Source organism: Silurus aristotelis, assembly GCF_946808225.1.
Source record: "Silurus aristotelis genome assembly, chromosome: 22".
Lineage (NCBI taxonomy): Eukaryota > Metazoa > Chordata > Actinopteri > Siluriformes > Siluridae > Silurus > Silurus aristotelis.
This window is the reverse complement of record NC_139595.1, coordinates 6,517,292-6,542,766: the sequence shown is the minus strand read 5'-3', so window position 1 is coordinate 6,542,766 and position 25,475 is coordinate 6,517,292. Positions and strand designations below refer to the sequence as shown.

Below are 25,475 nucleotides of genomic sequence, written 5' to 3'. Positions count from 1 at the left end.
TTTCAGTAGGGTTGTATATTTCCAATGCAAAACAAAAAAACACCCAAACTTTAGACACCAGACTTTTGATGATCTAATCAAGGGGTTAAGGGGAAATTGTTTGCATTTAATATTTAGCTGAAATGTTACTTATTTGTCTACTCACATAAGGTGATGCATAAAAAGTTATAGCTTTGCACTGAGCAGCACACAGAAGGAATGAATTAATGAATGAATAGATGAAGGATTTTATGCATGATGCTTTTTAAGATTTAAAAAATCTGTCTCTCTCTCTCTCTCTCTCTCTCTCTCTCTCTCTCTCTCTCTCTCTCTCTCTCTCTCTCTCTCTCTCTCTCTCAATCAATCAATCAATCATTGGACTCTCTCAAGATTACCGGAGGCCAAATTTGATCCCGCGAGCACCATGGAGCGGAATGATCTTTCCCCCGGGTCTGGAGTGGCCGCGCAAAAGCCTGCAGTCGTTAGCGGTTGTGCTGCACCGCCGTCTCACTGCGCAAGCCTCTGCGACAGCAGACTGTCTAACCAGTGCGGCCCGAACAAGCACGACATCATGGAAGAGGCAGAGGATAGTGAAGAAGTGCCCAAGTTTCAGCACGCTCGACTCAGGCGTGCCGGTGCCACCGGAGGGGGTGGAGGTGTAGGAGGAGGCAATAAGATGCAAAACTTCGCCTCGGGAGGAGGAGCCGCGCTCAAGAGCTCCTCCATCGACGAGATCCAAGCGCTCCAAGACACTTCCGAGCTCGAGCAAGTGGAAGTGGTCGCTTCCTCGGACGCAGCAGTTAGGACGTTCGCGCCTGCGCGACTGAGTGATGCGACGGCACGCGACGATCCCGATCCCGGGAAAGCGTCTCCTCTAGCGCTCACGGTGGACGCCTGTAATGTTCCGGGAGAAGGAGGTGGCCACGGCGCAGCTCCGGTCTCTGTAATGAAGTGCAACAAAAACGGCGAGTGCAGGAGAGACTCGGGCACGGGAAGCTTGCGCTCAATTATGTCCAAGCAGGACAAGCAGGATGCGAATAAACGCGCCACAACCTCCTCAACTTCAGGCATGGACGCGCCCGCGGGTCCATCGGGCCCTGGAGACTCCTCCAGTCCCGCCGCCTTTCCAGACAAGAAGGACTCCAAGGTGTCGTTCTCCAATGCGCCGAGTCGGAAGGCGTCCGCTTCCATGCAGAGCCAGCAGCCCAGGAACTCCGTGACGTTCCTCAAGTCTGAGGATGGATCGCAGATTGTCCCCGAGGATGCTGAGGCGCGCGGGAGTCAGGCGAGCTTCATGCAGAGGCAATTCGGCAGCATGTTGCAGCCGGGGGTCAATAAATTCTCCTTACGAATGTATGGCAGCCAGAAAGCGGTGGAGAAAGAGCAGGAACGCGTCAAATCCGCCGGAAAATGGATCATTCATCCTTACAGCGATTTCAGGTAAGATATTTTTGAGGGGATTAAAAAAAAAGTTAAGCAGTGAACTCTACACTCCTTTATCATTCTGAAGGGAATGGAGTAAAAAAGTTTTTTTTTTAAGCAGAGGGTTTTAATTTTCTGAAGATTGCTTCAGCACCACAACGAGCGGACAGCTCCAAATCAGCTCAAAAATCTCATTCTCTATTGCTCATGGAGCATTTGATCTTTAACCCTTGTATCACATGATCTGTATTTTTCTCATCTTCTCAGAATTTTTTTTTGGGTGGCTGCTTAAGTTTACCTCAATCCTAACCTTTGCATAGTGCATACTCCAACCCTCTGTGTTGCAGTTTGAGCTATTGAATGGTACATGAAGGGTCCACTGGGGTCTCCAGATTGGGCTGAATTGTTTTTATTTTGTAATTTTTTTTAGATATATTCAGTAGCATAGGCAGGCTTTTAAACATGGAGCGCTTGGTAATGGTGTCCTTTCAGGGGAAACATGGTCAAAAGGTTTGTTCAAACACCTATACACCCACCACATCATTTAAATAACATGAGCTAGTGCTGGACAGGATTAAAAGAAGTGAGCTTTAAAATTAGTACTGAAGAAGCAGAGTTATTTTAATGTATATTAGTGTGTGTGTGTGTGTGTATTATTATTATAGTGTGATAGACATAACACGCAGTATGTCTTACCCTGGCATGTCTGTTACACTGTAGACTCTGTTTGGGTCTGTGTATTATATCTATCAGACTATAATTCATTACACAGTCATGAAATCTTTAAATCGGGAAGCTGAAGCTCTGCAGTGAAGACCACCACATGAATCCCTTTTATATTATTGCACACACAAAAATAAAATTGAGTGCTCTGAGCTCATGCGTCCTCTTAAATGGGTCTTGGCGCATAATGCACAGGTGTGTGTGTGCGTGTTTTTGAAAGCTCTGATTTTGCTGCATCTGAGACAATCACATGACACCCATTATGACACCCAGGCCAGCTTGTACCACACTCAATGACGCTATAAGGCATTTGTACGTAAGGCTTTTTCTTTTTATTGCATCATCATACATTAAGAATACAAACAAATAAGCCCCCAGAAGGAAATGTGGTCATGGATTACATCAGCCTTGTGTGTATGAGTCAGCAGTGTGCCTCAGGAGTGGGAGCGGTGACCTTGAGCTCTCTCCACGCGCTGCATGGAAACTCGTCACTTCCGCCAATCCGCAGACGCTTTGGCACACATGCTCACTTGGTGCTGCAAAAAACACTGTAGCTGCATGGGGTCATTTCAGGTCATACGTGTGTAGTCAATGCAAAAAAAACATTGGGGACCAACACAATATTAGGCTGATCGGTGGTCGTAATGTTATGCCTGATTGGTGTAAATGACCATCTAATGACCATTTTTGCATTCTATTGAAAAATCTTTAAAAGTTTTTTTCAATAATTGTTTAAAGTGTTTAAATTCTGCATATTTACTACAATAATCATTATTTCAAAGGGCAGTTTACTATCAATTCTTGTTTGTCAAATAAGCCTATAATACCCAGTGAATTCTACTAATTTCTGTTCACATTCAAATAATTATAATGCACTTTGTTTTTGTTTGTGCAGCAAAAATGATGTATCTAATTTCATATGAAATTCATTCATCTTTCACATTTTTCGATAGAGTCAATAGAAAAGGAAAGGGCCAAATGCATGTGGGCGACTGAGCATTACATCCCAAGATGCTTCAGTCAGAATAGTGCAAAAAACATTAAACGAGAGACAGTCATGTGGGTGAAAATGCCTTCTTGATAAAATATTTACAACAAATTATTAACAATTGTGCTGAGCTGAAAAGCATCTCAGAATGCACTAAACATCAAACCCAGAGTTTTAGCTGAAGATAATATGAGGCTCTATTCCATTTGAGGGTCTTTAACTGTCTACTTTTGGTGTGCCCTCAGGATAGCCTTAGATTCTTATTATTGGCTGATAGAGTTAAACCTAATTCAGTCTTCTGCTTTGTAGATCTATTGCATGCTTTGGTGCATTGTCTATTGAGAGATACTTTCCTGCTCACCAGGGTTGTAAAGAGTGCTTATTCAACATCTGATCTTTATCATCAATGGAATGTTTCACCCTGCAGACCCTCTGCACAATTTTTCACACCATTCTGTGTAAAGTCTAAAGACTGTTATATGTGAAATTCCCAGGAGCTCACTTACACTTACACCAGCCCATCTGGCATTGACATCCATGCCACGCTTAAAGATCACGCTCTTTCCCACATTTTGGGAATAAAATTGCTATAAAAAATTAACTGAAGCCCTTGAGCTGTATTTGCCTGATATTTATACATTGTGCTGGTGCTACATGATAGCTACTACGTGAGTGTTCCTTTTAAAGTTGGCGGTGAGAGTATGCCACTATAATCTAGTTTGAATTGTACACAGGTTAAATTATGTATTCTATTTACAATATTGTTTAAATGGGATAAATTACACTACTAACTACCCTACCTTTTAAAAATCCAGGTTTAACTTGCCATTATAGCAAATATTTTCTCCGGATGTCCACAGATTTGCGTCCACGCTCAACAGATGGTTTTACGAGTATATAAATCTTACGTCTTTGTGTCTCCAATCCCAATTGCACTTTTAATACTAGCAATGAAGATTTGCCTTGCTTAGTCTCCTGCCCTCACTTTCCTCCAGGTTCTACTGGGACTTTACAATGCTCCTCTTCATGGTGGGCAACCTGATCATCATTCCAGTAGGCATCACGTTCTTCAAGGAGGAGACCACCACGCCTTGGATCATCTTTAACGTTGTCTCTGACACGTTCTTCCTCATGGACCTGGTGCTCAATTTTCGAACGGGCATCATCATCGAAGACAACTCTGACATCATCCTGGATCCCAAGACCATCAAGAAAAAGTACCTGAAGACTTGGTTCGTGGTGGACTTTGTCTCGTCCATTCCCGTGGATTACATCTTTCTTATTGTGGAGAAGGGAATAGACTCCGAGATGTACAAGACGGCCCGGGCCCTGCGCATCGTCCGCTTCACAAAGATCCTCAGTTTGCTGAGGCTGCTGAGACTTTCCCGACTCATCCGCTACATACACCAGTGGGAAGAGGTAGGCTACTGTTTATATACACATGAGACGTTTTTCAGGGGAAATGTTATTTTTATGAATTTCGAAATGCTAATGTTTTCTGATAGTACAGACAGAGAGTACAGCATCTGTAAAAACTGGCTGCAGAAAGCTGGGCTTCATGTATAAACCTTTAGTAAGCCAAACCAATTATTTACAAAAGAGCCATATTCAGTGACGATATATAAAACTGCAAAAAAAAAAAACCAACACTCACCAAGCTAATGGCGACAAAATGATAAGTATATTATTAAACATTGGTATTTAAACAAGGCCTTTGCCAAGGGTGCGATTTTTTTGGCCATTCTCATCATAATCTTCGTTTTTTGAGTCACTTTTTTCTTCTTTCCAAAATTTCATTAAAGCCATGCTTGCAATTAAAGTCAAATTATTTCACCTGACACCTGACTTTAAGATTGGTATGTGCGTTTTGAACATCCAATTCCACATTTAGTTCCCATTTTCTGTTATAATAACCTCCACTCTTCATTTTAATGACACAGGATAGTTTTCAGAATGGCAAATTGGAGCTGATCCATCCCAGACTAATGGTACACCATAATATTTTCATAATATTGCATTAAGTATGCATGAAATCATTGAAATGTTAGTGTACTATGAATATATGTACAATACATTGTGTATGAGTGCGACTGTGAGTCACAGTTACAGTTATTAGATATAATTAGTGGTGAATTTGACGTTGCATATTAAGGCAGGCAGAAAAGAAGATTATCCAGAAAAATAGCGAGAGAGAGATAGATATACAATGCAACTTTGCTAAAATTTTTTTACTAGAGTCATGGCGATGTAATGGCTCACATGATCGCAGGACTCTTTGCGAGAGGGAACATTGTCCTCATTACCACTTTGACATTTGCACTAGTTGTCCCACTGGCCGTTTGGTCTGAATGTGAATCTAGGCTGTTTGCCCAGTACAGTGTGACGTTCGTGTAGTTCAGGTGCTTGTTTTGAGCCAATTGTATTCTGGCACCCGAGACCCTGTATGGCATTGCTGTTTATGTCTCCCTTGCATATTCTAATCCCTAGATGCACTTGAGTGCTCTTCCTAGGCAGCACAACACACCAGTCAACATGTTTGGATCAATTAAAGCACCAGGGGCGGATCAAGCTGGCCCCGTTAATGCAATAATGAGAGACGGCCAATGATAATTATGCAGGAACTGCTCATTTGCCTGCTATGAACCATCAGAGTATGTGATGGTCTGGATTTTGCCTCGATCATAGTTTGGGATACGAACAAAATACAGATACTAATGGATCTTTTTAAACAGATTTAATAAAAGATCGGGTATTCTGTAGAACATTTAGCTAACACTTTCTATAAAGGCCATATGCATTACCTTTGAATGCATTCCTAACATTACACTATATTGTTGTAAATTGTTCTGAAAAGGCATTACACTTTGGAGTGTTTTAATGCACCATACCAATTTTTGTTATCTTTGTTTAGTACTAGACACACTCTTGTGCAGATAATCATTTTGAACAAGTAACTGCATGCTAGAGTTACTCCGGAAGTGATAAAGATGTATTAGAAGCTAATGATAATCATGGTGGTCTCAAAAAATTTCAAGGTAAGCTAGGATTTATGTGTAACAATGCACAAAACAGAGCTACTAGGTGTCAAGAGTTTACATGATCATTACAACATATACAACAACTAAACAGCACACTTTCCCATTTGACATTTGGAAAATATAGACTTGGCAGATGCCAATATAAAAGCACTTTCTCTGCTCTACCAGATATTATGCTGAGCTGAACAAAGCATTTTGTTTTAGAAATGGTGCTGGCAAGCGGCCGATGATCATCAATCAAGTTTCGAGCCGGCTTTCAGAAACAAACCCGGTGCAGATAATCACATTCGAGGACAATCCAAGAATCGTGGCTAAAATAAAACCCGCAGGCAAACATGGCTGTAGAGCCCAAATATCTTATTTCTATTTTGAATGAAGTGTAAAAGGACTAGATTGCCGTTTAAGAAAAGTCGCATGGGAGCAATCAGAATAGCTTTAATTTCCACTCAGGGTAATGTTTGGAACCAAGTAGGTGTAATTCAGCTGTTTTAGAAACACTAATTGAAGCAGCGGTCGCGTTGAATTTTTGCAGAGGCAAATCCATAACTGTTGTTCGAATCAACAAAGTGTACGTCGTATCCCTTACCTAAAAATATACAGTGTAAACAGGGAATCTAGAAACCGACCAACTGTGAGACAGGAGTAAGGATCCCTGGTTTTATTTATAGTATGTTGGTGGGTGTGCATTATTTTGCAGGGACCTTTTTACAGTCCACTATCCAAAAATATCCTGCCAGCACGAGCACAAAACAGGAGCTAATCAGAGTTAAAGGATAATGAATACAACTACAATCTGTGTATAGAAATGGTGTGATGATCTACAGTCTCTGTACTGTATAATGAGAATGCAGACCAACAAGGTGGGTGTGGTTAATAAAGTGACATAAAAGCATAACCATGTTATGTTACCACTAGTGGTGCCTTTTGGCACAAACTGTACACAGCATATATACAGATTGAACTTCAATTGTAGATTATTTAAACCTGGTACCTGTTCATGGTAGATTGAGAGCAGACCCATGAATAAACTTGTAAACGAGTATATTCACAGTAGATGTATGTCAACAAGTAGAAATACATTCTTTCTATTCTTTGTACAGATTATGCATCTCAAATAAATCGTAACACCGATAACAAAGGTATTTTGTAGTATAAATAGTCATGACAGTATTAGGTGCAATCGAGCTGTTAGATATGAAGCTCGCAGGACAAAGTCTTGGAGGTGGTAGCTCATTGTTTAAGGCACTGAACTCTCAGAAGGTCAAAAGTTCAAATCCCAGCATCACCAAGCTGCCACTGATGGGCCCTTGAGCAAGGCCCTTAACCTTTAACTGTTTAGTTGTAAGGCACTCTGGATAAGGGTGTCTGATAAGTGTAAATTTCTTCTTTAACCTGAATATGCAGTGATACATGATACATTTACAGCATTCTTTCATTCATCCTAAGTAACAACCCAGTCAGTTTAGTCAGTTTGTTTAAACATTGACTATTTTATGCCTAAAAAATATGTAGAAACCTGCCGATCACAGCCGTATGTTGTTCTTCCCACAACTGTTGCAATAAATTTGGAAGCACACAAATGTCTTTGTTTGTTGTACCATTAAGAGTTTTCTTTAATAGACTAGAACTACAGTAGTAGGCTCAAAAATATTCCAGAATAACAATGCCCCCATGACCAAAGTATGCATGAGGCCATGAAGACATGGTTTGCTAAAGTTGGAGTAGAACTCAAGTGACCTGTATCGAGACCTGACGTCAAACCCCTTAACACCTTTGGGGGAAAAATGGAATATACTCCAGAACCTGTAGCTAAATAGACAAACAATCTCCGGAAAACTCAGGAAAACTAGTGAAGTCAAGTGTATTGTATTATATGAGCAAAATAGGACAACTAGAATGGCTTGTCTAACAAGCACATGAGTGTGATGGTTGGGTCTCCCCAAACTTTTGGCTAAATAGCATAAAACCAACTATCTCACAAAAACAGGCAGATGCAAACAAAAATAAAACCTGTGGGCGGGATTAAAAACAGTCCTATGCACATTTCAAATCAGGAACACAGTTAACACATCATGCTGACAGTGCTGGCATTTCCACTTGTTTTTTTTGTGTTTTTCTTTTTTGTTTGCATAGTGCTAAGGTTTATTTATGAAGAGATGCAGATATCTGGAGCATTAAAGATACAGATAATGGCATTGCATTAACATTATTATGAAAAGAAACACATTGAGGCTAATTAAAGCAAGCAGGTGTGAACAGCGATCAAATGAGAGTAGCAGCATTGATGAAAACCTGCCAACAAGAAGTGTAGTATAGCCTTACATAAGTGCAAAAATACAAAAATATCCCTCATTTATTTGCTACTTGGATACAATCTTAAGAATCTTTTTTTCTTAATAATCAAAGTGTTTTGAACCGTTTTCGAATGCAAAACTCTCCAGGAAATTGGTAAATTACATGTTGTACTCATGTGTGCTAGGAACATTAATGATTATTATTGGGAGTGCAGTGGCAGGGCTGTGTGCTCTGCTGTAATTACTTTAACTGTATAATCCTATGGCTCGCCACCCATAGCATTTCAGTTCCTCCCTTCCTCTCAGACACTCAGCTCTGACCTCTCCGGGACCTCTGATTGGGCCATCAAACATTCTGCTGGTGTCACCAAGAACACGGTGGATGCAATGACGGAGGTTTATGACATATGGAGGTACAAACAGGAAACAGAATAAATTCAATTGCTGATGATTCAGCTTTGGTGAGTCAGAAGTGAGTCAGTGCATGAGATTTATGCAGAAAATGCAGAAATTTGAATATTATAAAATGGATGAGGAAGGCAGTTTATACGGAGTACAATATGGTGTCGGTGTAACTGGTGTCTTGTTTGTCTCCTGCATTGTGTTAATAAAACTCATGCTCCAAGTAGTTTTTTCTCTGATTTATTCACTGAGAAAACAGTGAGCCGAGTGACCTTCCAGCATATTCGACAGTCCTCATGCTGGACCGCTAACCTTACAACACCTGAACTAATTAGTGTAACACCTAGTTCAGAGAAAAAGCCAGCCAATAGGAAGCCCCATTTACCCCTTCATACCCAATCATCCTAAAGTGTGATTAGTTAACCCTTTCATTATTAGCAAATACAATATATAACAGTATGCAAATATAAGGCAACTTGGTGCAGTTTTTTCAGTGCGATTAAATAACCCTATTCCGTCTTCTGATTGGTTGTCAAAAGTGGAAAACTATTTGCTCCACCCACTGGTACATGTTACTATAACAACCAGTAGTAGGAAGAACAACTAGCGACTTTATAGAACAATGACAAACAAAATCTCTGCAATTGTGGATGTATAATAATTATTAAATGCAATTAGCCCAAATGTCTGGCAGTCTGGGAATTCCATATAGATGTCACTGTGGCTGGGTCTACTGGGTAAAGTTTTCAATCAATTTGGATTGATTACAGCCTATCAATAATGCTAGTAATACTCGTGCCAATTCCCACCGACTAGCCAGATCTCTTAAATCAAACGAACGTGAATTTCTTCTCATGCAGCTACCCAGGGCAGTGTGACACTCAGAAGTAAGCGCTATTTGCCCTCTTTTACATACCTGATTTCATAGTCGATTGATCCTACGTTTGACCAATGTCACTGTGATTGAGATTGAGTATGCCATCCAGGTCTTCAAAAGAGCACAGGAATATGTTGCCCACCTGGTTGACCTCAATAATCTTAATTTTCACTCAAATGCTTGCATCTTAATGCAAAGGTTAAGACACATTATATTTTACACTGTAGTACCAATTATGATTGGTTTACTGCAGTGGTGACAGTAAAAAAAATTTATGTAATCTGTTACTGTACTTAAGTAGCTGCTTTGTGTATCTGTTATAAAACAAGTGAACTTATTTTGATTGCCGCTTGGTGGTTTCTATTTACACTAACATACAGTTCAGCATCAGTTCAACAGCAAGCAGAACATTTTGAGAGAAGTAAATGATGGAAGAAACTCCTGACTCGAACTCTCCACAACCCCCGGTGAATTTATTTGCATGATTTTTTAAAAGTAGTTGTAAAGAAGGTTATGAGCTCATTATAAATTTAATAGATATAAATCAGTGCTTGATGCATTAATATCATTCTATTAATAGATCGGTGTGCTAAAAGTAACATTCGCGTCTTTTCACATAAACTGAGTTGATTAGGCAAAGAGTTTTGTACAAAAAATTATAATAGGAACATTTATAGCTATAATAAATCATAGTACTTTGAATACTTAAGTACATTTGAAGGCAAATACATTTGTCCTTTTACTTAAGTGAAAGTTTAACGGGAGCACATTTACTTTTATCGGAGTCAAATTTTACTCAATATTTTTTTACTCATTTTCTCAAATATTATTATTTTTTTTATATTTTTAGTTTACATGGTTTGTGTACTTCGTCCACATTAACATTAACCAGTGGTTAATTGCTGTTAGAATGAACAAAGTATGCACTGAACATATACCTTGGCTGTACCCACAATCTGATGATTGTATTGTTTGTGTAACAGTTTAGTGATGCACTGCACAAATCCAAAGTTTTTCTTAATCACATGCAGTGCCTGAAAAAATATCCTGCATTTATCTGCCTATAAAGAACCAAGAGAAGTTCAATGATGACAAACATTGGCTTCAGTTCAGCGCTGATTCATTCTCTGAAGCACGCAATTCCTTGCGTTGCTTGTAAACCTGAGTCTGAGTTATTATATTCTCACCTTTCTAACAGTGGCCCTGTGGATTCGGCTGATTCCTTTTTTCTTTTATGCTGAAGTACATACTTATTTGTATTCTGAGTCAGCGGAGGCAACCTGCTGAAGCCTGATTATACCTTTGCAGTTGATTCATCAGCTCCCCTCTGACCTGCTTACGTTCATCTCGGTAATCGGAAGAAAGAGTTTGCAAACACTGCGATTGTTCGGATGATTGTGTATTTCTATCTTTCTTGCTTTATTTTCTGGAGAGACTGCAAGATATATATTTATCACAAAGCAGTTTTCACTACTTCAGGTAAGCATGAGTTAAATAGGCCATCATTGACTGATCAGTGCTGTTGTGTGGTAACAAATTCCGCGTGTCTGATGGATGCTTGATCGTGCAATGTTAGATTAATCAGCACTAATCACTCCTGAGTGTCTGTCAATACACACAAATGTACCACAGCTCACTCTGAAAGAGATCAAAAGCTAACCGTTGGTGCTAATCTACCTCAGAAAGATATAACACACTTATCCTTTATTTTGTCAGAGAATTTGCGCTAACACATGCTAGACCAGCTACGGTTGTTATGTCCTTGTCTGGTCATCTGGTCGTCTAACATTCAGCACTTTGTTAGAACAACCACAAATTGAATTCATATAGGCATGTACAGGAACTATATTTTACAGTAATTCCAAACATAACTGTGGATCACTTCAGTGAAGTGAATTATATTCCAATAACTGCATGTCAGACCACAGCAAGCTGCTAATGATTAACATTGTTTTGTACAATTTGTTTGAATTAATGAATACATTTAATCTGCTTTTAATTAAACAAACTTTCATCGATTAAAGCTTGCCATGTTTTGCTAGAGCCCTGGCTCAAAACTTGATATGGATTATAGAGAACTGGAGTCTCCTTCAAGAGATGCTAAAATGCTAAATATATTCACAGACTGTATCGACAAAAGTATTGGGACACCTGACTTTTCCAGTCATATGTGGTTCTACCCCAAACTGTTACCACGAAGTTGCCCCTGTGCACAAAGCCAGCGCCATGTAGATATGGTTTCCATGGGTTGGAGTGAAACGGGTTGAGAAACGGAGTGAGACCGCCACCCTTTTAAACACCATTAGGATAAATTGGAACTCTGACTGCACCCCAGGCCTCCTCACCTACAGCAGTACCTGCCTTTACAAACACCTTTGTGGCTGAATGGAATGCAGACAAATCTCGACAAACAAACTTGTAGAACATCTTCCCAGGAGAGTGGAGGTTATTATAAGAGTATGTAGAATGGGATGTTCGAAAAGCACATATAAATCTTATGAATATATGTCCATACACTTTTGTCCATTTAGTGTATTTCAAAGTACACATTAGTACAAACTTTATAGCCAAAACTTCTAGAACTACTTAAATCAGTAGGTTAAATAGAAAGTCAAGAACATCACAGCACCCACTTAAGGAAAGAACATGTTTTGAGATGAAACGTATCATCACTTTGATTCTCAGGTTTTTAAGTGCACTGTAATGCATGGGAGAGGAAAGCAGCGTTCTAAAGGAAAATCTCATCGCCCTCTAAGTAACCTGCACTAGACTTGACTAAGGCTTTATTAGCCATTACAGGCTATTACATCTTGTACAGACCAAAAGATTTCTTGTTGATTCAACTTCTGTGCATGCAGTGGCTTTGTTTTATTAGAAATTTATTAGGTGTGTATTTCGTCGCAGAGACTTTCTTATATAAAAAACCTGGTAGATAAAGTGGCACCAAGGCGGCTAAACAAGGTCACGGAATCAGCAGCGTACGTTTATATTCATGTTTCTGTGCAGAAGGCAGACAACAAAAAATGCAGAACTAGTATAAGCGCATGCATGAGGTTTTTTTTTTTTCTCATGCCCTTGGTGCTGTAGTCAATCAATAACATGATGTAAAACTGTTCTCAGGAATAATGCTGCTTTCCAGTTCACTTGCTGCTTTTTGTTTAGCTCTCTGGCATTCCCTTTGCTTGTGGACACACACACACACACTCTCAAAAATCTTAGATCCACGTTCAGAGTGAGATCGAAAGAACGGAAGTGTCAGATCACATAAATATATGTGTGATGACTGCGCTCAGAGGGGTGACCGGTTAATATATTATGCCCCCAACTAGTCCCCAAACACCTTCTCAGTGCAGGTAGGGATGATGGGATCAATTCTAAGTATGGAAACTTTGATTTTTTTTAATAAGTGAGTTTTTATATTTGCTTAAAATGAACTACATGTATTTCTTCTACCTCTGTGCCAACATTCATCGTACAAACAAATCAGCATTCTGTCACTCAGCCAAATACACTATACGAACAAAAGTTTGTGGACACCTGACTATAAGATTCATATGTGCTTTTTGAAAATCCCATTTTACATTTTGCTGTTATAATAACATTCACTCTTCTGGGAAGATGTTCCACTAGATTTCGAGTGTGCTTTTAGAGATTTGTGCTCATTTAACTACAAAGGTGTTAGTAAAGTCAGATACTGGTGAAGGTGTTGTGAGGAGGCCTGGGGTGCAGTCAGTGATCCGATTCATCTCAAAGATGTTCAATAGGGTGGAAATCAAAGCTCTATAGCAGGCCACTCAAGATCTTCCAAATCACTTTTATGTAAGGCATCTTCATGGAGCTGGCTTTGTGCACATTGTTCAGAGATGGGAAAAGAAGGCAGGAGTACAAGGAGATGTAAGAAGAGTGAAGAGGGACATGTCAAAAGTCAAGGAAAAGGCATATGAGTAGCTGTATTTGAAGTTGGACGCTAGAGAAGAAGAAAAGGATTTATACAGATTGGCCAGACAGAGAGACCGAGCTGGGAAGGATGTGCTACAAGTTAGAGCAATAAAGGATGGAGATTGAAAGGTGTTGACTAGTGAGGAGAGTGTGTTGAGAAGATGGAGGGAGAATTTTGAGCAGCTGATGAACGAGGAAAATGAGAGAGAGAGAGAAGGGTAAATGATGTGGAGATGGTGAAGCAGGAAGTGGATAGGATTAGTAGGAAGTGAGAGCAGCGATTAAGAGGATAAAGAGTGAAAAGTCAGTTGGACCAGATGACATACCGGTAGAAGCATGGAGATGTTTTGGAGAGATAGCAGTGGAGTTTTTAACAAGATTGTTCAACAAGATTTTGGAAGGTGAGAAGATGCCTGAGGAATGGAGAAGGAGTGTGCAGACCTGCAGTAACTACAGGGGAATAATGTTGATCAGTCACAACATGAAGTTATGGGAAAGAGTAGTGGAAGCCAGGCTGAGAGAAGAGGTGACCATCTGTGAGCAACAGTATGGTTTCATGACGAGGAAGAGCACCACAGATGCATTATTTGTTTTGAGAATGTTGATGGAGAAGTATAGAGAAGGTCAGAAGGAGTTGCAATGTGTGTTTGTGGATTTAGAGAAAGCGTACGACAGAGTGCCAAGAGAGGAGTTGTGATCTTGTATGAGGAAATCAGATGTGTCAGAAAGGTATGTTAGGGTGGTGCAGGACATTTATGAGGACAGTGTGACAGCAGTGAAATGTGCAGTAGGAATGACCGACTGGTTAAATGTGGAGGTTGGACTGCATCAAGGATCGGCTCTGAGCCCTTTCCTGTTTGCAGTGGTAATGGACAGGAGTCTCCAAAAACTATGATGTTTGCGGATGATATTGTAAATTGTGGTGAGAGTAGGGAGCAGGTTGAGAAGAGCCTGGAGAGGTGGAGGTATGTGCTGGAGAGAAGAGGAATGAAAGTCTGTAGGAGTAAGAAAGAGTGTGTGAATGAGAGGGAGGGCAGTGGAGTGGTGTGGATGCAGGGAGAAGAGGTGGAGAAGGTGGAGAGGTTTAAGTAAATGGGATCAACAGTGCAAAGTAATGGAGAGAGAAGTGAAGAAAAGAGTGCAGGCAGGGTGGATTGGGTGGAGAAGAGTGATAGGAGTGAATTGTGATAGAAGGGTATCTGCAAGAGTGAAAGGGAAAGTTTATAGGACTGTGGTGAGACCTGCGATGTTGTATGGTTTAGAGACAGTGGCAGTGAGTAAAAGACAGGAGGCAGAGCTGGAGGTAGTAGAGCTGAAGATGTTGAGGTTTTCATTAGGAGTGACGACGATGGACAGGATTAGAAATGAGTTTATTAGAGGGACAGTGCATGAAGGTCATTTTGGAGACAAGGTGAGAGAGGCGAGATTGAGATGGTTTGGACATGTGCAGAGGAGGGACATGGTATATCGGTAGGAGAATGCTGTGGATGGAGCAATCGGGAAGGAGGAGAAGAGGAAGGCCAAGGAGGAGGTTCATGGCTGTGGTGAGGGAAGACATGCAGGTAGTTGGTGTGAAAGAGGCAGATGTATGGAGATGGATGATCTGCTGTGGCGACCCCTAATAAGAGAAGCCGGAAGAAGAAGAAACGCATTATATACATTATATTATTCACACTATTAATTTATAGACCTACGTAAATACATATGCATATAGAAACAGATTAATATACACATATACACACAAAGCAAAAACAAATACATTGTGTGCCTCCAACTTGGTGCAGTCTGTGGAAGAACCACATATGACTGGAAAAGTCAGATGTTCCTGTACTAAAAATACTGCTTTAGAAGTTTTTTCTCTCTGTCTCAAAGAACTGCAAAAATATCACTATAAATGTTTTCATAATATGAAAGAATTAGATTTAAAGATTTTATTAGCTGGAAAATTGCAAACAAATTGCATAAATTGTCAGAGAAATTACATTTCTTTATGCCTAAAGCACCATTTCTAGCATCTATAAAGAATGTGAATGTGAGTTTAATAACATTGTTTAAAATGAACATGTGGCGGTGCTGTCTCTCTGCTTCAGTTAGATCCAGTTCAATCCTGAGGTAAGGTGTTACAGTGTGCAGAATTCCGCATTTTCTGGGTTTGCTCTGGGTGTTCCAGTTTCCTCCCAGCTCCCAAATTCATGCCAGAGGGTGGATTAACTATGCTGAATTGGATGAAGATACGAACGTGCATGTGTGTGTGTGTGTGTTTTTGTGTGTGTGTGTGTTTTTGTGTGTGTGTGTGTGTGTGTGTGTGTGTGTGTGTGTGTGTGTGTGTGTGTGTGTATGTGTGTGTGTGTGTGCGTTGGCATCCCATCCAGGGTATTTTTCTGCTTTGTGCATAGAATAGATTCCAGATCTGCCTGACCAAGACAAAGAAGCTGAATAAATAAATGGATTTCCATACACTAATATGATTTACACAGATTATTGTTCTTTTTTTAATTAAAAAAACAAAAACAAAACATCAAATAAAATAGAAGTAGTCATATAGTGCAAAATAAAAGAAGAATGAAATAAGCACATGAACAAACAAACAAAAGAAATGTTGTGCCTGGTTTGGTTTTTGGTAGGTCAAAAATGTCAGGACTAAAAAGGCTCTAATAGCACAAGCAAATAAATAAATACATACATAATATGATGGTTTGCCTACAGAGAATAATACCTGAATGGATTATGCATAAAATTGGCGTGCGAAACACGTCTCTGGCTGTAAAAACCTCTGTGAAGCTCAGTTTCATAGTATACTGTAGTAAATACACTTATAGACTTGATCAGATCAGAATAACTTGCCCAGAAGTCTGGGAATCCAAATAGACTTCATAAGGAAACAAAGCAGAGTAACATTTGCAAACACCACTTCAGAATCCAGTTTTTCTCCCACATATATACCTCCCAAAGCTGTTCACCTAATTCCACACATGTCCTTCTGTATTAGTAGACAAAAAATCTTTACCAGGTGTGAGCTCCTGAAGGGTGAACAATAACTTACATACATATTTGTAGCACCTGTACATAAGGACATGGTCCTTTTCCTTATATGTTTTCTAAGCTTTAAATAAATCTGAACTCTGTTCTAAGCACATACTGCAATCCTCACACAGTCAAATACATATTACTGGAAACCTTTTCTTTTACGAATGCGCATAATTATTCTTATTATATTGAATCAAGATTAGTGAATTTGTATTCCACACGCTGTGCTTCATTCCAGATCTTCCACATGACCTACGACCTGGCGAGTGCCGTGATGCGCATCATCAATTTGATTGCCATGATGCTGCTGCTGTGCCACTGGGATGGCTGTCTTCAGTTCCTCGTGCCCATGCTGCAGGATTTCCCCTCCGACTGCTGGGTCTCGCTCAACAAAATGGTGGTAAGTTACAGTTCACACCCGGCTGAAACCTTTTGACTTGTTGACTCTTCCCAGCTGGACTTTCAGTCTTTAGTTCAATGATTTTAAGAGGTAAGAGTAATAAAAAAAAAATAATAAATAGCCTTATATTGGTCATCTTCAGGCTTTTTTTCAGCACCGTTTTCATATTCAGTCCGGCGTCATGCTGCGAGAGCGTGTCAGTAACAATAGGTCAAAGGTACACCAGGAGGCCGCTGCCAATCTCTGCTAGCATGCATTAACGCTAGCAAAATGATGCTAAATTCATAAATCAGCTCACCAGCCGAGGCCCAAACACAGGAGCGGCATAATCGAATCGAATTAAATTAGATTTTTTCTGCTCCCTCGGCATGAATATACAGATAAATGCTTCTTGAAGCGGGAGGGGACAGCCCACTAAGGCTAATTTGCCCGAAATGAGATGTCTCATTGCATTTACCTGATTTCATTTGGCCGTGTGACGTGACGTTCAGTTAACACAAACTCTTAAGTGCTCTATATTTTCATGAGTTAATAGCACTGACATGTATAGATTCTATAGCATTAGGAGATTATGCACTTCAAGCAGAGAAACTAAGAGAAAATGCTAGCAATTAGCCTTTTGAATCACTGAATGGTTTGGCACAAGAGTTGGAAATCCGAAAGTATAAATGCTCGTTTGTAGAATTCACTGTACGTCGAGTGAAGGAGTTATTTTCAGCCGTTCTCCTGCTTTATCAATCTTTATCATGATAATGTGCAGAGAGATGAAGAAGGGCGAACCGTGTGAGGTGTGATGTGTGTTGTTTTTGTGTGCGGGGTGAAACAAGGCAGGGTGATGACAGCAGATAAAAGGGTTTGTGTGTGTGTATGTGTGTGTGTGTGTGTGTGTGTGTGTGTGTGTGTGTGTGTGTGGAGACCTGGGACGTGCCAGAGCAGCTGCTCTTTTTGTTCCTCCTTTTAACACACATGAAAGAACATTTAGTGGGACAAACACACACACACACACACACACACACACACACACACACACACACACACATCATTTACCTTGATTTAAAAAGTTCCTGTTTCAATTAGAATCATCAGTATTAGTCTCTATGTTCTACTCTCTCTCTCTCTCTCTCTCTCTCTCTCTCTCTCTCTCTCTCTCTCTCTCTCTCTCTCTCTCTCTCTCTCTCTCTCTCTCTCTCTCTCTCTCTCTCTCTCTCTCCCCCCCCCTCTATTATCTATATATACACCTCATAAAATTGCTTTTTCCAATTTTGTCCTCTGCTAGTTACCTGCATCTCTCAATTCTGCATCCACATTTCTCTCCTTCTTAAAAATCACACCATTATGGTTGTGTGAAAAACAAACAGATTTGAAAATGTCGGTTGTCAGATCGACTCACCTTGTAACAGCCATGCTGTGAAACCTTTCCTGATGCTACTCCTTATTTTCCACATGGGGACAATTATGAGCCAAAGGGTATTTTTTTAATGTTTATTTGATCTTCAAAAAAAAAGAATGAAGAATGCATGAAGAATTTATTTGGTCAAAGTCTTGGCCAGCTCTTACTGTGACTTAGCAAAAAGGCAGCTTAAACATGAGAATTATTAGCCATTATACTCTTTTTCTCATCCTATCAGTTCATTTTAATTTCATCTGTATAAAACTGAACTGAAAAGTCCAGGCAGTCCTTTGTGATATCAGGCTGAACATCAGGTGGCAGCCCCCTGTGGCACCACAAAAAGAAATCCTCTAGAGATCAGATAGGATGAGTTTCGGATAGAAAAAAAAAACCCTCAAAGGGAGAGTTCAGAGAGACAGGTCGGAGAGAAAAGGTTAATCTGAGGATGTGTGAATGGGCTCGATCACGACTCTTTACTGTTCTGAATATGAGAAATGGTTGATCATTTGTTACATGCTGGTGCACACAAACGAGAAAGACATCTGCCTTTATTTCTGTACCGCGTTAGGACGCCAGGACCTGTTAGACGTCCTCGCAGCTTCTCCCTGCAGGAAGCCAATCTGTCCACACACACACACACACACACACACACACACACACACACACACACACACACACACACACACACACACACACACACACACACACACACACACACAGGTTTAGTTATCGATTCCATGTGCGTTTCCAGATTAGATTGTCCTTTCAGTGTGTGTAGCAAATAAATACAGATGCTTCAAGGTTTAGCCACATACACAAGACCTGAACTGGAAGCAGAAGATTCTGGGCCCTTTGAGCAGATTTGTTACATTATTTTGAGAACTGAAATGTGTTCACTTAAACATTCACATCCAGATGTTGACACAGCCATCTCTGGCCTGGAGCCAAGAAAGCCAAAATAGCTTTGCGAGTGCTCTCTGTGGGGAGGAACGTCATTGCTGTCTCCCTGATCACAACAACACCAGGCAATTGTTAGCATCATTGAGCTCAGGTATGGGAAAGAAATGCAGACGCTGTACTGCCCTGTGGCACAGCTTGAGCATCAGCCTGTGAACATTAAGCTTGTCTCAAGACCTCTGAATTAAAACCAAAACAAGGTTTGAACAACCATCCATTACAATAATCACTAAATTCCTTAATTCTCTCATTTATAAAAAAAACAAACAAAAAACCACAATCTTTTATGGTATTCCTTCAAATTTGATATATATTTATATATACACACAGTATATATACAGTATATATAACTATCACAAACTTTTAGAATAACTGTTGTGCACTCGTTGTAATATTATGTAGCTTTTATAGTATCAGTATACACAGGAACTTATTAGTTTGATGTTAAAAATAAGCTGAATGATTGGAGATATTTATACTCCAGTGTCTCCAGCACTTTGTAACAGTTAAAAGTAAATATAAAACATTCATTTCTATGACACGGGATAGTTTTCAGAATGGCAGGTTTTGCACATTATTAAGACTTTTATTTTGTCTTATCAACACAAAGAGAGAGACAAATAGGGAAGCTGGTGAGAAAATGACTTCCACATTCCCATTCAACATTCAATCCCCCATCATCATTATAATAACCTCCACTCTTCTGGAAAGATATTCCACTAGATTTCGGAGTGTGCTTATGGAGATTTATGCTCATTTCAATGGTGTTAGTAAAGTCAGGTATTGATGTAGGGTGAAGAGGCCTGGGACTACATGTCAGTGTTCCGATATATCCTAAAGGTGTTTAATAGGGTTGAGATTAGAGCTCTATAGCAGTCACTCCAACTCATGTAAAGCATATCTTAATGGAGCTGGCTTTGTACACAGGGGCATTGTCATGCTGGAACAGGTTTGGGTCTCCTATTTGAAGTGAAGGGAAAATTTATTGCTACCTGCATCCAGCGGCATCCTATGCAATTTTGAGTCTCCATTTTTGTGGTAGAAGCACATTTGGCAAAAAAATTCAGATGTTCCAATATATTTGCCCATACAGTGTAGCTGCCACATTTTCTTTCTTTTTTTTCCAATTAAAGAACGAAAGTTAAATTCTGGTCTTTGGCTCTATAAAACTTGACTCCTCAAACACTGGACTTTCTGTTCCTACAGTATATCAAGCTGCTGCTGCACCTGAATAGTCAGGGCATGTTGCCTAATAGCAGCCATCTCAATGTGTTATATGAAATAGCTCTCAAAAATATCTGAGGAACATTATAGATAGAAGTGCATCACAAAACTCTATTTTTATTACTGTCAGTTTTATATTCGCAAAGTAGTTGCGTGGTATGAAATCACTCTTAGCACTTCATCCATTTTGTGCGCATTTTCATTTCCATCTTATTGGATCATTTGGTTACAATCAATAACAATAATGTATGAGGAGTTATGAATAGTCTCATACTGTATTTTACCCTATTGTATGTAAGGAGCTTTGCATTTGCTAACTCGCTGCTGTTCTGTAGTATTTAGAGGAATGTGTTTGAAATCCCCGTCAATAGTCAAACTTTGCCTTTGGCTTTGGCAAACACATTGTGCTGCAATCTTAAAACTTGTATAAATTGTTTCTATGGAAAGAATCACATGCTAGAAAATGCATTCATATTCGTAAAAACATGAAATTTGGAATATATTATAAATCAAGCACGATCTAAACAATGAGTTTGTTCAGAGAGACATTGAAAATATATATTTTTTAATATTCATTTTATACAAATTATATAACATGTCCATCCTTGTAGACAACAGGATTTCGAATTTTTTAATTGGGAACGATTTTTATATCTATTATTATATTTTATATATATATATATATATATATATATTTTTTTGTATTTTCTTCATTTTTTTCACATTTATTTCTTTTTTTTAAATAATGGTATCTGATTAAGCATTTTGACCCTTTTTTGGAGACACAGAAGAAATTCTGCATCTGTTAGCAAAGGATGTCATTGGATGTGGTAGAATTAAATGTTTATTTCACTTGAACTAGGAGACCCAACATGTTCCTGTATGACAGTGCTTCTGTGCAAAAAGCCAGCTCTATCAAGAAATCTTTTACATGGGTTGGAGAGGAAGATCCTGAGTGGAGCTCTAACCTTAACCCTACTGAACACCTCTGGGATGAACTGGAATACTGAAGATGAAGATTTTCTGATTGAAATGTCTTTCAGCTTATAACCCAAATACATGTGTCTTGACTGCATAATTACCCACCTTTCAACAGTACTGAAAGTTATTCAATGTCGAACTTCCAAAGAAAAGCCCTGAAGGACAAAAAACACACAATATACAGTAAAAACATACCGCAAAGTAAGTTTATTTCATCCGTTTCCCATGCCCTTTAAGCAGGATCTCTGAGGAGATGATAAAAGCTAATGAATACCTCTCAGTGCTAACTTAAGGAAGCAGTGGACCACTTGCTGAGGAAAAATCCCTGGAGATAAAGCTTCATTCTCTTCTCTCTAAAACCACACACACACATGTACACATCAAAGCTGCTGGGATGCTACTCCTGCTAACATGAACCCAGGAGACTGCACAGATACATTGAAGTGATGAATAAAACATGTCGGAATGTGCTGTTATAGGAAATAAATCAAAGGCAGGGTGGTGTGACGTGACCCGATATCCTATAGCATAACATCACAACCCGCTTTGTTATTCCTCACAGACATTTGGCTTACAGCGCATTTATTTTTTTTGAATGACATTAAATTCCATACTTCTTATTTATAGTTACACATTTAATCTAATGGAGCATCCCTGAACATTCCTATCATAACTCCGCTCACCTGTTACAAAACACTGCTGTCACTGGAGACTCCTTCCATACATGATGATAATAAACGAGCTCCTCACGGAAAGCTTCATCAATGACAACTAAAAAATCAGCAGTAGGATTTGATTGTAGTACTGTCTGACATGCACATACAAGTTGATTGTTGCTATAAAAACAAGAATGCATTAAAACGAGCGCATTGATATGCCATCAGAGCTGCTGTTATACAGTAGAAGACGAATCTGCACTTCCAGAAGCATCAACAATGTTATGTGTAATGGAATCACTGTTGATAAATCCACTCATGTGGATGTTTTATTAAAAATGTATGAAAGTCTTGTAGATTTGAACGATATAAACACATCCCATTCAACATTTAGTTCCCATTTACTGTTGTAATAATCTCCACTTTTCTGGGAAGATGTTTCTCCAGATGTTCTCAGTCAGTGTTCCAATTCATCCCAAAGGTTTTCTGTAGGGCTGAGGTCAAAGCTCTATATTAGGCCATTCATGATCGTCCACTCCAACCCATGTAAACCATCATTTTATAGACTTGGCTTTGAACACAGGAGCATTGCCATGCTGGAACAGGTTTGGGTCTCTCCTAGGTTGCATCTACACTAATCCGAATAAATTTGAATACGATGTTTTTGTCCACACTTTTGTTTTTCGGTCGTTTTCCGAAAGTTTCTCATCCGCAGTCGAACATCTGAAAACGCTCACGTCCCCGTACTGCACATGAGCAACATGTAAGACGGAACTGAAAACGCCGCCTCAGTGTGGACAGAAGTCCAAAATATGTGTTTTCAAACAAAGTGTGGACATGGCCTTAGTTTGAGTGAAGGAACAATGTGTGCCTCCAACTTTGTGAAAGAACCACATATGACTGGTATCCTATTACTTTTGTATACAGTGTATATTGATGTCTATTTCCACACTAAATTCCGGTAGCCGTTTACCGTTGCTTTTTATTAAAGTAAGAAACAAACACTTTTTATCATTACGGAACCAGTGGCAGTCGCGGTGACATTAATTTCCGTTCTCGCCTTGTTTCGTCTTGCTCCTGCTGAGATGCTCAGGAGAACAATTCACTATTTGATTATAACTAATGCTGTCCCAATGTACATATAAAAAAAAAAAAACAACAGCATTATTAAAGTAACAGACAGGTAGAGAAATGTGATAATGTTGAGTTTGAGGTGAAAAGAAATGAAGCTGTTTTAGGAGAGGATGTCTACCTGTCCTCTTGGGGAATAAATATATATATATATTTTGGTTCATCCGGTGCTTTAAAGTAAGTCTTGGTGACAGGAGCCAATAGCAGACAGAGCACTGGGTGTCCAGATAAGCTGAGGTGAACAGAGAGGAATGTGTGTGTGTGTGTGTGTGTGTGTGTGTTCATGTGTGTGATGTTTGTGGGGCTTATCAGCGTCTGGGCACACGTGCTATTTGGCCCTCTGACAGAAAGCAGTCTGGGAGCAGTGTGATCACACGAGTGTGTGTGTGTGTGTGTGTGTGTGTGTGTGTGTGTGTGTGTGTGTGTGTAGCTATGCACTTTCAGAAAATGTCTATTTTGAAGCCTAAGTGCTCGCTTTGCATCTATTATTCAGCTGTGTTAAGCCACTGTTTGCATACCTTAGTCTCTCTCTCACTCTCTCTCTCTTTCTCTCAAGTCCGCACTTCTTCATCCACTCTCTCCTCCTCCCTGCATCACCACTTTCTTTCTCGTCCTCGTCCTGTCCCTCTTGAACTCTTCAAGCTCTCTAATCCTTATCCAGTTCGCTTTCACTCACACTGATGATTCCAGGTTTCTTTTTTCTTTTTTGACGTCAGTTCCCATTTCACGTCTCTCGGGGAGTGCTCTCTGAAGCTTCCTGTTAAATTTCACTTAAAGCCCTGGAACCTTTCAAGATTTGCTGAATGCACACAAACCTCGCCGCTAATGACGCTCTGTCTCGATGTGCCGAGGCTGGGCAGCGCAAGAATTAATCTTGATTTGATCATTAGTGAAGAAAAATCGCTGTGGAGCTGCCATGGAATCGTTTCACAAAGGACAAATGAAATGAAGTACTCTGGAGCTTTTCCAGCACTAGTTGTACTTTTCCATGTACAGTAGCTGTGGTAGTGCCTTCAGGAGTACTACATCTTATAGACATTGACTGTGTATGTTTATACCTTCAAATACAGTTGAAGCTACAATAAGGTACTAGAACACCAGACTTTTTCAGCCATATGTGCTTCTTCCCCAAACTGTTACCACAAAGTTGGGTGCATACAATTGTACAGAATGTATTTGGATGTAGTAGCATTAAATATTCCTTACACTAGAACTAGAAGACCCAAACCTATTCCAGCATTATAATGCCCCCGTGCACAAAGCCACCTCCATGAAGATGGGTTTACAAGATCTTGAGTTTCCTGCTTTAAATCTCTGACCTCAACCCTATACAATACCTTTGGGATGAATTGGAACACTGAATCCACCCCAGGCATCTTCACCGTACATCAAAACCTGACTTTACTACCACCCATGCTTACTGAATGATCACAAATATCCACAAGCAAACTCCAAAATGTAGTGGAACTTCTTACCATATGAACTGGAGCTCATCATGACAGCAAATGATACTAAATATGGAATGAGATGGTAAAAAAGCATCTTATGTCCAAACATTTGTCCATTTAATGTATATTAATTGGACCTTAAGGACCACTTTAATTAAAGGTTTGTGTCCATCGAACCGTTGCCTACAAAATCAGAAAGAGACAAGAATCCTGACCAATATTCTGTTGGTAAAAAAACAGGAAATGCAAGCTAATCGAATTTTACTTATAATAGTGGTCTCATGGCAAGTCATTGAAAACATTTTTTAAATCATCTTTGTGAATTTTTAAGTTTCTATAGCAAAAATAAAACCCAACAAAGATGCCTGTTTCTTAGACCCAGAAGGGATTATTCACTGATCTTTGGCAGATACCTGGCATAAACTATGTGTTTGAGCAAGACAGTATTTAGAGGAACATATGGGGCCAAGGGCAATCAGGAAAAGTGAGTCACAAGGGCAGAGCCACCACATAGAAGTAGAGCATAAGGATGAATTAGGCAGGTCCTGAGGGCGAGGGGACACACAGAGGTGGGGATCTGACAGGATTTGGCACTGATA

The 25,475-nt window shown here is 39.7% G+C and overlaps 1 protein-coding gene across 1 annotated transcript in view; it reads left to right on the top strand.

The window, feature by feature from the left end:
• Positions 1-403: 403 nt before the first annotated feature.
• The window catches only part of LOC310717159 (potassium/sodium hyperpolarization-activated cyclic nucleotide-gated channel 2), a gene marked incomplete at its 5' end in the record, with an annotated part of 63,155 nt that continues 38,083 nt past the window's right edge, over positions 404-25,475 (top strand). The window contains 3 exons of the mRNA XM_083524872.1: positions 404-1,419; positions 4,108-4,531; positions 16,928-17,089. Coding sequence (XP_083380998.1) covers positions 404-1,419; positions 4,108-4,531; positions 16,928-17,089 — 1,602 coding nt within the window. The remainder of the gene's footprint in view (positions 1,420-4,107; positions 4,532-16,927; positions 17,090-25,475) is intronic.